This window comes from Glycine soja, chromosome 20 (genome assembly GCF_004193775.1).
Source record: "Glycine soja cultivar W05 chromosome 20, ASM419377v2, whole genome shotgun sequence".
Lineage (NCBI taxonomy): Eukaryota > Viridiplantae > Streptophyta > Magnoliopsida > Fabales > Fabaceae > Glycine > Glycine soja.
In genome coordinates this window covers 49,765,109-49,782,089 of record NC_041021.1, presented here as the reverse complement: position 1 = coordinate 49,782,089, position 16,981 = coordinate 49,765,109, and the positions used below count along the sequence as shown (strand labels likewise).

The following is a 16,981-nucleotide window of genomic DNA, read 5'->3' as shown; positions in this document are numbered from 1 at the left end:
ATAAATGATGCATATTACTTAGTTTGATTAAAATTAATTATTCAAATGATTTCTGAACATGATCCTATAAATTCAGGTGGTTACAATCTAACAATTGTTGAAGCTGAATGACAATTGTATTTCATCTATATCTTTATATATATACCAACCCAACTCCTCAATATATCCTTAATTGACAACCAAAGATTTATTATTCCTCCACTGCAAAGAAATAATTTTATAACTTTTTTTCATAAAGTAAAAAATTCTCCGTCAACGTGCTTAAAATACTCCATTATCTACTAACCCAAGCAAAACAAGATAGTTTGGATCAAATGGGACACAATGTGCCTTCTAAAAGAAATTGGGGGTCTGAGAATCAAAGATATCATCACTTTCAACCTAACACTGCTTGGTAAATGAAAGTGAAACCTATTTCAGCACTAGGAGGAATTGTGGGCCACGATACTTGAATCTAAGTACGGTGGTTAGAAGAGTTTGAATGAAGCACCTTGAGACAACAGTGAATCCATATGGTGGAGAGGGACTTAAAGTTGGTGTCTCAACATCTGCAACATGGTGATGCACTGCAGAATACAACTTTATGGAGGGTTGACTGTGATGACAAATTTAAGTTTTGAGAGGACAATTGGATAGGCAGAGAGGGTACACTATTAGCTAAATACCCTAGGCTGTATATTATCTCTTGTCAGCAAAACCAAATTATCCAGCAAATGAGAGCTTACAAAGACACGGGGTGGGAGTGGAATTTCAAGTGGTGGAGAACATTGTTTGATAGTGAGATAGATAAGGTTGTTTCATTCCTAAAAGACGTTGAATGTAAGAGAATTCAGCCTAAGACTATAGATTAGTGGGTGTGGACAGCAGATCCAAGTGGTCAATACTCGACTAAAAGTGCTTATAATGTGCTGAGAGGAGAGACATTAGAGGAGATCCGGGATAGAGCTTTTGAGGAACTGTGGAAACTCAAGGTTCCAACTAAAATCTCAGCATTTGCATGGAGGCTACTCAAAGATAGATTGCCGTCAAAAGCAAACCTTAGAAGGCGACAAATTGAGTTAGATGATAGCACCTGTCCTTTCTGTAGAAACATGGAGGAAAGCGTAGATCACTTGTTTTTCCACTACAGCAAAATTCTTCCCGTATAGTGGGAATTGTTGTCTTGGGTGAATATTGTAGGTGTTTTCCCGCATAACCCAAAACAACATTTCCTCCAACATATATTTGGAGTGACCGATGGAATAAGGGCTAACAGGTGGAAGTGGTGGTAACTAGCCTTGACATGAACCATTTGGAAGCAAAGAAATAACATTATCTTTTCCAATGATACCTTTAATGCCAACAAAATGTTGGACGATACAATTTTCTTACTCTGGACATGGTTCAGAAATTTGGAAAATGATTTTGTCACTCATTACAATCACTGGTCTAGCAATCTTAGCACATGGTTTATTAAGTAGCTGAGGATAGGAAATTAGACTAACATTCCACATTAGTCTCATCTATGTATCCAAAAATTGGTTCCTATCCAGACTACATTAAGTCTGACTTGGAATCAATTAATATACATATTAATCTTTGCTGATCAAAAAAAAAAACTACTAACCCAAGCATTGTTATTCTCTCTCTCTCTCTCTGGATTAAGATGTTCCCAGAAGACAAATAAGATAACATTGTGCTTTTTATTAATTTTGAATTATCAAAATATTAAATTATCACCTTTATTAAATAATTTTTATTAAGTACCACCATTTGACACCAAAGATTAAAAAGACACGGTAGAGAATTACATGATTTCTAATACCACCGTTTGAACCTATTGGTGTGGAGTAAAAGAAGTAAATTATTGTACCTCTCAATAAAGACATTACAAGGTGGGCGACGAGCCCGTATGTGATCTGAACTAATAGTTCAGCATCATCATATGTACAGCAGGCAGCAGCTACATAAGAGAGAGATCTGCGGGAAAAAAAGATACAAGTCAAGTAGGGATGAGAGCTAACATCTGGGTTTTGATTCTTCCCATGCACATTTGAATTTCTCTGTAAATAGGAAGGTTTTGAGGACAGCATGGATGCAGACTAGTAACGGCGGAATCTAATATCTGAGCCACATCAGCTGGAGGGTATTGCCGTTCAGTACAAGTCTGCAAGTTAAAAGAATATTAATTTTTGGTTAGCAAGAATTTGTTCAATAATCTTTAGACAAAAAAAAAGGAGAGGATATTTCTGGCAACATGCTTTAGTGAAAAACACACTCGGGCAAATCAATAAGTATATACAGAACTCAATATATAAGGAGAAAAAACCAAGTAATTCTAATTTTATTCACTTAGTCACAGAGAATTTAGGCTACAGGACAGTGGAATAGATTTACTATTATGTTGTTTCCAACAAATGGAGGCTGCGTTCTCAAGATGGTGGAGGGGGAACTAAAACGTGATTATAAACATCTATTAGTTGAGAGGCAAGATGCACACAAAAAAACCTAGATGTGCAATTCAGAATTTGTTGCTAGAACTTAAAGAGCATAACAAGGAACTCATTATGTTTACAAACACCCAGGGGGAAATTACCTGAATCATGATTAATGTGGCAACACATGAAGCGATAAGATCTGACGGAAGTTCAGTATCAAATTTGTCAGAATAATTATGTGGTTTTGGAACTGATGGATCATTGAGTATAGGTTCTGATACACCGCTAGTTGAATGACTAAGATGATAAAAACTGCCATTCACATTCACTTGCTCTTGAGACCTGATCACAGGTAACCTAGACTTGGAGGCTAACTGCTGATGATTTATAGAATCCAATGCTTGCCCAATCTTTATGAAGGCATCTTCACCTTCCTTTGTCAAAGACAATGCCTGAATTATAGGAGCAACCATTACATCTGACTTTTGAGTTTTGTCCACTATTGGCATTTTAATATTTGTGGCTAAACCAACAATAAATCATTTTAAGATAATACAATGCTGGATCAAGAACAGTGGGGAGAAAACAAGTACAAAAGCAGAGGAGGGGCGGGGAGGTCAGAAAATCCATAGATCATCCATACCTCAAATGCAGCATCTACCATTGCATGTGCCCTTAGCCTGGATCCTTTAATAACTTGAACAACAGTTGACCCTAACTCTTGTGTTAGAGAACTATCCAACATACCAGGAAGATCATCGTGAACATTGAAACTTGCTTGTGGCTTCATCCAGGGTGGCAGAGAGTTTCCTCTGTAAGTATTGCGTTGCCTCAGTTGTAGCATAGCATCAGAAACCTGAAAATAACAACCAATCATATTTTGCTCAAGATTAACACAGAATGTTGTAATGAAATAAATAATCCATTGGAAGCCACATGCCTGTCCACTGGCTTCCTTTAGCTCTACCAGTACCGTGGCATAATGCTTCTTGAAAACCTCGGAATCTTTTAAGCATTCTATGCCATTTTGGTTTTCCAATATGTCGCTATTTGCACTTCGAAGCTCCATCAACAATGTCTCCTGTACGAGCAGCCCAAAAAGTAGGTGCAAGACCACCCACAGCAATGTAAATAATGCAATTAATATTTAGAAAATAAGTAAATCACAAGCATACATGAAAGCAGAAGTTAAACAGATTCCAAAAGAACTGCACAAAAGTATTCATTTTTGCGCATGAAAAATTATAAACCTTTTTATCTAGAGCACGCTTTAATTCAGAAACTGCATGTATGTCAGCTTCCTTAGCTTGATGGTGTGTTACTTTACATGGTTGAGCACAACCAGCTTGTGCACAGAGGTTATCAACGGTAGCAACCTTTGCCTGGGCAACGACATAGTTAACACCAGTGTAAGAAGATTTTAACAATTATGAGATAAAAACTTTTAGAACACATAATATTTCAATGTTTCTAGCATCACAGTTTCATCAGTGGTAGTGGAAATCTGGATTACTAATCCAAGCAAAAGGGATGTAAAATTCAACAAACCAATCCGACACCTTTAACATGAATTCCTTCAGCTAATTTTCCAAGGTTGAGAAAAGTATTGGGCAGTTAATTTCATCCAGCTATGAGCTAACCACAGCAGTGCAAAACAATGGTAATATATGTGAATGGTTGTCCACTAGTCAAAAGACAACAAGAAAGCCTATGTCAATCATTAAAAGTACCAATTATGAAGCTCTACTATTAACTCTTCAAGCTTATTTTATGTCAGGAAAAAAGGATAAGCATATTTAACTTCCAATGAAAAAAATTAAGAGTTTAATTTTGATCTAGTGTTGATTTAAATATTTTTTCCATTTTACACTATAATCAAGTCATGTGTTAACACATCATTTAAATTTTCAAGTAGGCAAGTAGCTATTACTATAGTCAAACTTCTTTAATGAAGTGACAATACATGACAGATAGTAGAATCAAATTAAATCTAAACTTACAATGTCATGTAGAGATGGAATGTATAAAATAAAAATGTAAGCACCAAATTAAGACATAATATTAGTATATTGATACTTGTTAGCAATCTAACTTTTCCATGCACTACTAAGTCACTTGAGGAGGTGTGTACCTTCACGGGAAAGGAATGCATTTCGCAGCCCCCAAAATTTGAATTTCCATTAATTTGTGGTTCTTTATTCATGAAAGAGGCTTTTTGGGAACCAATATGCCTCCTCAGAGCTTCTGGCATATTATCTGATGGATTCAAAGGCATGCAATCAATGTCCTGAACCAAAAATTCCGCTCATTAAAAACAAGAAAATGTGAAAATCATTTTTAGACTTAAAAAATATCAAGCTAATTTATTCAATTGGAAAAAAAAAATATTAAGCCTTTGACTGTTTATTTACAGCATGTGGTACACAAAGATCATTTATATATTTTTACAAATACCAAACCAATTTCCTTCACTTGGAGTACTACAATGTGACCTGTAGGCTGTATGTCATAGATTCAAGTCTAGAAATCACGCTCTTGCAAATGCAAGGCTGCCTTCTATAGGCACACAGTAGGTCCAACCGTACCCTAGACACTCTGCATAGAAGGAGCTGTATAGCACAAGGTAGCTCTTTTTATTGTTTATTATAACATTTCAGTGTGTGGCATGCATGCTTGGTTCAATTTATTTTAAGGAAATAATCACTTTTTTTTGGGATTTTCCAGAGAAATCTTTTAGCAAAAAGAAAAAGCAATTTTTATTCCAAAATTAAACTGAAACAAATGTGACATACTGATTGAAACTACCTATTGAAGAATGGCTATAACTTTTAAAATCAGCAGAATAATAAGAAATCATATTACCATTACAAATTCAACACCTAATTCAGGACGGTCAAACTGAATCCTGCACTTGTCATAGTCAACGGTAAGCACACTACCATCATGAATCTCTCTTGTTTTTGGATGAAGAGCAATTACACGTTGTCCAACATATAATGGTTTGGCTAAATCAGTTGGAAGTCCATCCCTAATACCAGTCCGCAGTTCAGTGTAATGTTTCCTCACTGATTCCCGATACTGTTCAAGTTTATGCCTTTCTTCACATAGAAAGTGTTCAGAAAACCTGCGGGGTTTGCCAAGGGAACTGCAAAAACAAGTACAACATGACAATTTCAAATACATCCTTTATGATTACATAATTTACTGTTCTCAAGATTTAGCAGAACATCATAATAACCACAACTGAATTTCATACCTTTTTATGACACTCCACTCGACACGAGTTAACCTTGGGATATTCCCTAGTCCAACATGATTTAAGTACTCCATGAATTCCCTTTTGGCAAACCATGGATAATCAATTGCACTGTAAAACCATTCAAAAATAAACCATCTGCGAACCATATTAGATGCCAAGCAACTAGAAACCTTTGCCTGCAAGTTATAGAGGAAGTTATTATTTTTAGAACAAAAAGCTTTTTTCTATAAGTTGTAAACAAAAAGCTTGAAGCCCCTCAAAGCTTCAAAAACACATAATCAATTTAAATTAAGAAAAAGCTTGTACCTTAAGGGTAGAGTACTTATTAGGTTGACTTTTCAATATGTAATCAGAAGACTTTTCCTTAGGCAAGGAAGTTCTCTGTAAAATCATCTTTCGTCTACTTCGTTTAGTTGGTAAACTAACTTCATTCAAAAGTGGAACTTCTGCAGTTGATACTGTCAAATCTTTCTGATCACTGCAAAAGGAACTCTCTGATGATTTAACTGTCTTCAATTGCTTTGGTAGGGTAAAAGCCTGGTCAGTGTGTTTTCCTTTAACCACTGGTTTGTTATCGTCATCTAAGGCCTACAGGGCATGCACAACTATGATGAGTACAATAATTGGACACATTATTATGTAATGTAAAAAAAAAAAAAAAGGACTGGTGTGTAGCTTCACATGAAAGCAATTTCATGTGTATTTCTATTGTACATCAAAGAATTTTTTACAATACCAATTTGTGCCTATTTATCAATATAACCATGGTAAGCATGACTAATGATACCAAACTTAATGTGCCTATCCATCAATGAATTATGGGAACAACCAGTTCATATGACATACACTAAATTGAGCAATGATGGGTATAAGAGAAATGAACACCAAACTCAGTGTTGTTTAACCTACAGCAAACCATAGGCATATATCTACAGGCCAAACAGAGAAAACTCTGGTCAATGATAGCCATTTGGAAAGACATATGGAGGGGAGATGATATAACCCTTAAAGACAAATACCCTGTTTTATATCAGGTGAGCCAGCAGCAGGACCTTACTATCAGTTTAATGGGTCAGCATGTTGAAAATGGGTGGGATTGGAAGTTCCAATGGAGGAGAAATTTCTTCGACCACGAAATTGAAATGGTGGCAGCTTTCATGGATGAGATCGATGGGGTGCAACTTCACCTTTCTAGAATGGATCATCTCACTTGGAGGGCCGACTCTAGTGGATCCTATTCTACAAAGTCAGCTTATAACTCTCTCATGGAAGATGGCAGCTCAGAATATGAAGATAATGCTTCCAGGCTTATGTGGAAATTGAAAATTCCTCCAAGAGCAGCTGCATTCTCTTGGAAAATTTTTAAAGATAGATTGCCTACTAAGGCTAACCTAAGAAGGAGGCAGGTGTGCCTTCCATCGTATTCTTGTCCTTTATGTGATGGAGAGGAGGAATCTGCTGGCCATATCATGTTTGCTTGCTCAAGAACTAGGAGTCTTTGGTGGGAGGCTTTGAGATGGGCTGACAGAGTGGGTCCTTTCCCCACTGATCCCAAAGACCACTTCATTCAATTTTCAAGCTGGAGTAGCAATAGATGTATAGATAATAGATGGGCAGTGCTTTGGATAGCTCTATCCATGACTATTGGGAAGCATAAAATTCAATGGTTTTTAATAACCACATTTTCGACTCCGGAAAAGTCATGGACGAAGCTTTATTCCACACTTGGGCATGGTTAAAATATATGGACAAAGACTTCCATATTCATTTTAATCAATGGTCCACTAGTTTGAGGGAGGAGTTGTCTTAAGGGATGATTTCCTTTTGGCTTATCTATTGTTATCCTGTATTTTCAGTTGGGTTAGGCAATTTTGCCTTGTACTTTTTCTCCTATCTGCAGTACATCTAGTACTGCATTATTCATAATTTATAATACTATTTTTGCTGTGCAAAAAAAAAAAAAAAATTTAACAATTAAACCTCAATCCAAATGCACCCAAACACACCCTGTGACTGACATTTTCAACATTTTATGAACTAGATACTGATTTTAATATGCAGGTGGTGGATGGGCCCCTGGTAATATCAGCAGTTTCCCTCAGCTTCCACTGGATAATCTCCTTGAAAAATTCTAGCCAAGTCACATCGCAAGCATGCCAAGTTGGATCGCGCTTCCAGCCATGCCCAAAATTAAATACAATGCCACTTTGTAACGAGAGTGCAGGGTGTTTTACCCTGCGTTACCTTTCGTTTATGTAATACTGTAGTTCTGGTACTGCCATCTATCTATTGGTACCAAAATTAATTGAAGAATAATACCGAGAATTTACACCAGTTCAGGGTGTTTTGATCCAGTTAACAAAACCATATTTTGATGCAAAGTTAATACAGACTAGAAGTACATCAAACTACAGTTTAAAACATTTACAAACCATAGAATGCATAATTCCTGAAACTATTTTTTTAAACTGACAAGGTTATCTATACTATTCACGCTACTCTTCTATCACTTGAACAGAGTCCAATATATTCTAAAGGGAAGAATAAATAAAATGCCGATAACAATAAAACTTGCTTCAGTTCTGCAGAGATTTACACATATTCCAGGGAAAATAAAAATCTACAGAAGACTTGCATACCTCATCTTTCAAGGGACCACTTGGATAAGAATCAAGCTTTGCATTTGCAACCTACAGCCAGACAAACCTCCCCTTCACTAATTGAGTTGCAAATATCATTGAATTGACAAATTCAAAATAGGACAACAGAGATGAACAGAACAGAATTTATTGGATCGGAATAAAAATTGAGAAAGTACTGGGAAAAGAATACATTGTTCAGTTCTGCTGAACTATTACGAGTTCGGTTCAGTTCTATAGCAATTCAATTCAGTTCATGTATTTTGCCCATCCCCCTAAATATAATAAGCTCCAAAATCAAATGACTTTTCTAATTAGTATCTGATACTTATAAGGCAACACTTCTATTACCAAAACATTCAAAAGAATAGAATGAAAACGACAAATTTAACACAACCCTACACTCTTGAATGCCCTGATTGCAGTTAAAAACTCACGACTCACAATTATCTAGAATTGTCCTCTTCGCTATGAAGCACACACATAAAAAAAGGAAACCATTTCTAACAAGGTTAACTTGTGACAATATGACACACTTCAAGAAAACATCTATACACTAAATTTTGCTATCTTTCCATGATGTTGTGTCCATATGAATTTCCATGCTTCATAGCTTCTTAGTTCTTAGTAATCAAGCTAAAGACGGGCAATGGGATCTACTAATTAAAAGATGGTAATCTAACATCTCATTCTCAGCAATGCAATAGCACCACTCATGGTATTAGCTAGTGATTCACTTGGGTTTGGGAGTCATTTTCCAATGCAGTAGCACCACCAACTGATTCAGAGTCATTTTCCAATCAGACTCTAAAGTGTCACAAGCTACAATCAGTCATGTATGAGACACATGATTGGTCATGTAAGAGACATTGTCCACTCAGCTAATATCTCTCATCACAGCATGACAGTTTAAAAAGGTTTGCATATTAATAAGATGGATTCTTTCTCTCTCTTGTAAGGAATGTGGAAGATGAGTAGTTACAAATTAATAAGATAAACTTCATAACCACTATTCTCTTTCCACACATTAATTAATTAGGTAGAAAGAGTTTTTGTGATGAGTCTCAATAATAAGGGTAATTTTGAAAAATACAAATTATTAACAAATTTAATGTCACTAACTAAATTAACCAACTTTCTTCATTCCTATGAATTAGTTAAATGGGTCTTATATATAGGGACGGAAGTAGTATTATTCAAAGCCTTTTTTTCTCTTTATTCTCTCCATGTATTTCTAGAAAACCAAAAGTTCAACAAGATTATGTAAATAGAATTGGCTTTATGTAGAAAAGTATAAGATGAGATATGGAATAATTGAAAAACTATTTGATTGAGGATAAAATGGCATTTATTTCCAAAACTTTCAAAATAATTTTAAACAATCACTTTCAGGAATGATTTTTGACAAAATTCTAGAGCACTAGAATTTTTTTGCTAGAATGGTCTAGCATGCTTGTTGTCACCTAGAAGGGGGAGTGATCCCTACCACTATTCCATTATTCCATCCAACAACCACCAAAAATTCAGTCAAACTTCTGGCTAAAATTCTTTCTTGAGTAAAAAATTGTTTTGGAGAAAAAAATTAAGCAAAACCAAAACAGACTCGATGCAAAATCTGTTCAATAAAGCATACAAGAATGTATTTACCTTTGAACCCATAGACTTCCGCTTTTTTTTCCATGTTGTATCAGCAAATGGAAGTTTCCCTTTTGATTCAGAGAGAACATTAGTATCCTTTGTCGATTCCTTTCCAATCTTAGACTTTTTGGAGGTTGAAACCTCAATTTCAGGGACCGCACTGTGTTTAAGTTGATGTCTCTTATGGTTTGTTGATGTTGCTTCAAGTAAAGCAGACTTATTATTCTTATCAGCAACCATTCTTTCGCCCTTAAACTGGATAGATGATTCTAGATGGGAAAGGGGAAAACATTGAGAAATTAATTAGAAGAGATTTCTCTGATAAAGAGAAGAAAATTTTGCAAAATCTCAATAATGACTACAGCAGTACAGTAACAAACATGAATGACAGCAGCAGTAAAAAGTAGATTCCATCTGAGCATTTGAGTTGAAAAAGTGGAAGATGCAGCTCAAATAATATGAAATAAAAAGTTAAAACTTAAAATTGCAATTAATAATGTTCAACGAAGATTGGCCAAAATGAGGCAAATCAATCTCAATTATGTAGTAGTGTTGAATGTGAAAACAGTAAAAATTGGAATTTTTTTCCAGTTTGGCTATTGCTCTGTGTATGTGCACCACACATGCACAAGCCAAAGTCTCTTACAATTACACTACTATATGTAGTAGTGTTGGATGTAAAAGCACTAAAAATGGAATTTTTTTACAGCTTGCCTATTGTCAGGGTGAGTGCACGCACACATGCAATGCAAAAGTCTCTTACAATTATACTATTAAATTTATTGAATTATTCTTACCAGATTCCATTGTAGATATTGGCATCATTAGAGACAGATCAGCCAAAGTTTGCAACGCATTCAAGGCAGGGGTTTCATCTGTTGGATAAAGTGATTAAATTTTCAGAGATGAAGAAAAGGAACTAAAAGTTGCACAAACAATTTTCACATATATATATGTAGTAACAATTACCTCCAAAGAAGAGTTTCTTGTTTCTTTTCCTCTGACTTTTTGGAGAGAATTTTTCAAGTTTTTCATTAGTAACATCAATATCAACCTTTTCCTTCAGTGAACTAAAACTAAGTCCTTCTTCAGTGCCGCTACATGCTTCCCCACCATCATCAAGTTGATGATTTCCCACATTTTCCACTCTCTCTCTCTTTCTATAAAATTTTTTCCTCTTCTGAAAAACTTTAACAGTGCTTATGCCTTCTGTATCCATCAATGAACTATTATCTCTTGCATATTCTCCATTTTCAGCTCCCCTGCTTTCTATACTACTTTCTAAAACCTCTTCATCCACAGAAACATCATGAAACTTGGCACAAGCTGTCTCTGACATTTGGTGCTAGTTGACAAATTGTAAAATAATTACACTTTTTAAAATGCAATGTATCAAAACACAAGCATATCATTCACAATGACTTCCATTAGATTCTATTTAAACATTGTTGCATATTCACACATTCAGAACACATATCTTGAAGTAATAATATAGCCAAAAAGTACAGGATAACGGCAGAAAAATCCAGTGAAGAGTTTATACCTTTCTTTCCAAGCTCTGGATGGGAGAGGATTTTTGCTCTACTCTTCTAGATGGTGTTTGAGAAACTTGTGGAGAGCCTCCTCTGTGTGCAGCCTCAGTTAATGCCAAAGCTACAACATGAGCAACTTCATCATCATTAGCATCAATAGTCGACTTCAGGCTTCTTCTATAAGGTGAAACATAATTTTCTGTATCGTCTTTCTTATAAACCGGGACGCGAGGAGTCCTTTTACCAACAGCATAAGGCTTGAGCTGCATACCTGGTAAATTAAATAATCATTAATATTGGAATTAACTATTATGAAAAATATATTGCAAGGAATATGAGCAAGACTAACAATTCAGAATAATCAACCATGTTACTCATAGTTCAATATTTGGGTTTAATGATGGAGAAATAGGATAATATTCTACCTGCACATTTTATACTAATTGAAATGCACTGGAAAGGAGGGGCAGTTCAAGAAGGGTCTAATTTTATCACTACTAATATTTAATTTCAAAATTTCAACCACAAGGAATTTCACAGATAGGAAAGCAAATCCTAACAAAGGCAGATGATATATGGAGATTGGAGATCATTCTCAAATACCAGAGTACATTGAGAAAGTAATGCAGTGTATACCAAATTATATTGATGATAAGACTTGATATTAGCTCAATCAAAATCTTACGAAGGAGATGATTCGATTTATTCTAATTGGGGGAGACTTGAAGATAGCAGCCACATGAATTACAATATTGCGTAATAAATATTAGAGTAAATTATATTACTGCCCCTTAAGGTTTCGTGAGATTGCATAAATCCCTATTTTTTCTACCCCTACACTAACATTCCTTTTACATTACATTAACCCTCTTAACTGTTAGAACTTAGAAAAACATTACACCATGACCCCTTATAAGGGAGGTTGAAAAAGTAGGGAAAGTTTGTGCGATCTCACAAAACCTCGGGAGAGTCAGCATAATTTACTCAAAATATTAATCAACTTCTTTCTCTACTCCCATTTATATATAGTTAGTGTTAAAAAATAACTATCACAATTCATAGTGAAAGCTCGTGCATGATTTTATATCTAACATACTCCTCACGTGAAAGCCCTATAGGTTTGAAGTGTGAACAAATCCAGACCTCATTTTACCATGTGCTAAAATTCAATAACTTAGATGAATGATGGCAGTAAGAATTGAACACTTGACCATTTGGTTGTAAAAGGCTATGATACCATGTCATAGATCAACTCTCCTAAATCTATTGGGTGAAAAAACTCATGAATGAATTTTATATCTAACAGTTGGACTTCCATCAGAACAAAAATAAAGTGCAGACACCTAAAATAAATCTTTCATAAGAATCTTTATCGGAGTTCTTGTGTAATATGGGTGAACTTTGCCAGTTTTCATTTGTTACATAACTGCTAGTCTACTTTCCAGTTGCAAGGATTTAAGCCACAACAACTTTTGTCATGCAGGGGTCTTAGAATGTGGGTTTGAACCTAACTCAACCCTAGAAGCTAGCTCATAGGGTGAGGATTGTCCCCCACTTATATATTCTATCTTGGGCTTATCTCTAGCCAATGTGGGACTTTGGGTTTTCCCAATAGGGAATAAAAGCAATTTGTAGAAAGGCAAGCCAAAACATGACTCTCTGGATGAGGAAAAAACAGAGGGAGTGGTATGACAATAGGTATTTTACCATCAAAGCGTCTCTTCTTCAATATAGAGAGGCAATCATCTCTAGAAGCAATTGAATGAGACTGATCTTTAGAGACACTAAGCTGAACTTCTTCATGCTTTCGTTTTACAGGTTTTTGAGATCCTGGTGCATCATTGCTCTCCCTTTCACTATCACTCCCTTCCTGTCAAATTCAAGTCCAGAAAATGACAACTCATAAGTACATAGTCAAAGCCAATATATAACATCATCAGGGGGCAAAAAAACATGGTGAAACCAGACTGAAAGAACACATCTTTCACAAATATTAATCTGTCTCAATAAATATAAAGAGAAATGCAAATCCAAAAGTAGAAATGAATTACATTATTGTAAAGTATGTCATGATAGTAGCAGAGGAAGAAGTGATGGAAATATTATATTATAATATAACAAGGGATACCATGGCAAATAATCAGAACAGGTTTTTAATTTAGTTTCCAATAGAACAGTTTTACCCTTCTTTGGGGGGGGGGGATTCCAAGAGAGATTATTACACCACAAGCTGTTTGCAAATTTTGTCCAGGAAAATAAAAAATCTACCAACAGGAATTAGCTTTGACCTTACCATCACATTGTAGTGATCTGTCATCATCGCTATGAGGCCAACAACAGAAGCTGTCCCCTCTGGCAGAGAGAGGTATGCCTGTAAATTACAACTTATAGTTTCAATGACACTTAAAACAAATGATCTACACAGCATTAATAAGTCAATTCATGATAGCTAGAAGTAAGAAATTATAAGCAAGGACCTAAATGTGCTAACTAGCCTTATGGAGAAATTATTGGATTTATGGGGGCATAACCATTTGAAATGACATGGCTTGATATCCAATAACATCCCATTTAAAAATAATAATAAGAATTGGAAAGGTAGAGGGAGATGGGGAAAAAGAAGAGGAAGAACAAATGTCTTAGGTTACATTGGTAGAAATTGAACATCTATCTATTTATCAGTCCATAATAAATGTCATCTAAATTTTTAGTCAACTCAGTTATGCTAAAAAAGCACGCACACAAACAACACATATTTTTGTAAACAAAAGGTAGAATGTATATATAAGAAACATGACATATGACTACAGATTAGACTACAGTAGTATTGATTTACCCGATTCATATTGTAAAGAGCTTCTACCATTTCAGTAGATCTATTACGTATAAAAGCAGCCACCTGGAAATTCAAATTTATAAGAATGGAGAACAATAACAAGAATTCTAACTGCAATGCTTATGATAACAATAGGGATAAAGGAAAGAAGATAAAGGAAAGAACAAGCCCAATTGTCCTCAAATGCCCAAATGAACAAGAAAGACAGGGAGAGAAAATAACACCATGACAAAAGCACACCTTCTTCCAATCTTTCCCATACTTCCTATATGCTTCATAAAATCGCTCTAGTTCCTCCTTGCTCCACTGAGATCCCAATTTATCGGTCAACTTTTTCTTCTGTGCAAAGGGCACAAGTTAACCAGGAGTAAAAAATTTGAGGCTAAAACAATAGTTGAAATATTGTTGATGCTCAGTGCACGTACACTGATGGATAAGAACCACTATGTATGATACATGAATACTTGAAATTTGGTTTTATATCCATATCTGATATCAAATATTTATATGATACATTTGAATTTGAATTTTTGGCATATCCCTATTTATTTATTTTTGTGTGTGTGTATGTTTTGTGAATACCCACACCATCCTTGAAAAAATGTTATTCAAAAAATCTAAGATACAAATTCAAGTCCCATGCTCTCTGATTACCTCGCACAAAGCATAATCTGAATCTTGTAGTCTTGTTTTCTTCAAAATTATCACAAAAAGTAGCAAATTATCATATGTATTTTATATAATATATAATATATATTGCTGTGCTCATATCATAACTATCAAAATTATATTCATGTATCATGTTTTACCAAATACTTGCATTGGTACCTGTGCAATGTAGATTACAGCTTTTCAAGTGAAATGTGCAAATATTAACACCAATATTATACTAAGGGTAAAACCCAAGAACCTCCACTTTAACCTCTTTATAAAACTATTATGAAAATATGATACCAAGTCGGATGGAGCATTGTATTAATGTATTTTAATTGATGTGTCCTACTGCTTCCAGTTTAGGGGAAAAAATGCCATCAGATCAAGACATACCCGCAGCTTGTTTTTATTTGAATTAATTCCATCTTTCTCAGGGGAATTGTCATTTGAACTTGACATCCGTTTATTCACACTTCTAGATTTCCTTGTTGGTGCCATTGAGCTCTTATGTCTTTGAACCAAAAAGCAAAGCTGCAATCAACAATGTTAGCCCAGTCAAAACTCAGCTAACGAACTAATCAATAATGCACGATAGAAGCACAACACACAAATTTCTCTTATGGAATATTTAATTAATATGGAAGCTAAGGTCAGTGTAAGTTCTTTTGGCCTTCTATTATTCCACTTTCCATCCACAAGTTATGAAGTCCAATAAATAACATCAACTTTCCTGCCTTTCTCATGAATGAAAACAATTAGAGGCCAGAAGTTCAACTGCTTCATAGCTGGCATTCAGATTTTCAAAAACAAAATGTCAAAACATGTAGATACTTGGATAGTTTCTCATATTGCTACTCTTGTTATTTAAGATAGCAAAGTCCAAATCAATTAAGGAAATTACAGCTATTGAACCCCACCCCCAAGAGAGAGACAAAGAGCATCAATTAAATCCTCAAAATCAGTATCACCAGAAAACTAACAAAATAAAGAGAAAATTCAAAATGCACCTGAAACATTTCCAAACTAACAGGATAAACAGCAAATTGAAATCGTTGCAAGCTAAACACAACTGATTAGCAAGGAAGATCCACATCTTCCAAGAAGAACTTCTCACAATCACATCCAATTCAGCAATTGACTACGTGCTTCACAAATCACAAGATTCAAATCATCCTCCAGATAAAACATAAAACCTTCACCCTCACCACCTCAAAACAATTTAAAAAAAAACGGAACACCAATTCAAATTTACCATAGAAAAAAGTCTCAGAATCAGCCAACAGGCACCAAACAGCTTGTCTTTCGGAAAAAGAAAAACAATGAAAACAAGAACGTTATTAAGAAAAACGACGAAGATTGAAGCAGAAAAGGACAAATTCGTTCTAATTAACAAAAAGAAGAGACAAATTAGTGTTTTCCTCTTCGAATTCAAACCCTAGATTACAGATCCGAAAGTGAAACTGGTTCCGTGGTACTAACCGGTCGAAGAGCTAAGCCGATTTCCGCCGAAGCACGAGAAGAAGAGAAAAAACGGAGTGGCAGGGTTTACACGGAGAGAGGTGAAAATAACCTCATTGCCGCGAAACTTGAATATAAGGAGGGCACTGGCCAATGAGATTTTACGCAATGCCACGAACGCGGTAGAGGAGGGAGAATACGGATTTGTATTATCCTATCATCTAGCGTACACGTCAGCAGCTACCTCCCATCAACGGTCCACGTGCTGCACCTCATTGAGGGTTCAAAATTCTCGTTGTATTCGATTATATTTGAAATTTCGGTTGTCATTTTCGGTAATTTTGAATTGATTTTTTTAATTTATGATTAGTGTAAAAAAACATATCTCATCTTATCATCCATTATTATCTATAATCATGATATTGGAAATATCCTATTTCATTTTATCATCCATCGTTGTGTTGATTAAGGAATTCATAAATAATTTTTGAATTAATAATATTTTTAGTTCTTAAAAAAGTTCCAAATTTTGATTTTTGAGTATAACT

General features: G+C 35.1%; 1 protein-coding gene across 4 annotated transcripts; it reads right to left on the bottom strand.

The window, feature by feature from the left end:
* Window positions 1–1,696: 1,696 nt before the first annotated feature.
* Window positions 1,697–16,585, bottom strand: LOC114403222 (protein ALWAYS EARLY 2-like). Of its 4 annotated transcripts, none has more exons than XM_028366044.1 (21): window positions 16,455–16,553; window positions 16,228–16,274; window positions 15,369–15,506; window positions 14,562–14,657; window positions 14,322–14,384; window positions 13,779–13,856; window positions 13,193–13,355; window positions 11,497–11,756; window positions 10,923–11,298; window positions 10,751–10,828; window positions 9,963–10,222; window positions 8,316–8,366; window positions 5,983–6,264; window positions 5,674–5,852; window positions 5,280–5,562; window positions 4,549–4,704; window positions 3,668–3,799; window positions 3,358–3,498; window positions 3,061–3,273; window positions 2,576–2,869; window positions 1,697–2,146 (listed from the first exon to the last, which is right to left on the bottom strand). In XM_028366044.1, exons 2-21 carry the CDS (start codon window positions 16,228–16,230, stop codon window positions 1,982–1,984), a joined length of 3,411 nt encoding a protein of 1,136 aa, XP_028221845.1. In that variant the 5' UTR covers window positions 16,231–16,274; window positions 16,455–16,553; the 3' UTR covers window positions 1,697–1,981. The 4 variants fall into 4 exon arrangements, with proteins under 4 accessions (XP_028221845.1, XP_028221844.1, XP_028221846.1 ...); XM_028366043.1 differs by having other exon boundaries at window positions 14,562–14,660; window positions 16,455–16,552; XM_028366045.1 differs by having other exon boundaries at window positions 3,391–3,498; window positions 14,562–14,660; window positions 16,455–16,551.
* Window positions 16,586–16,981: the final 396 nt, after the last annotated feature.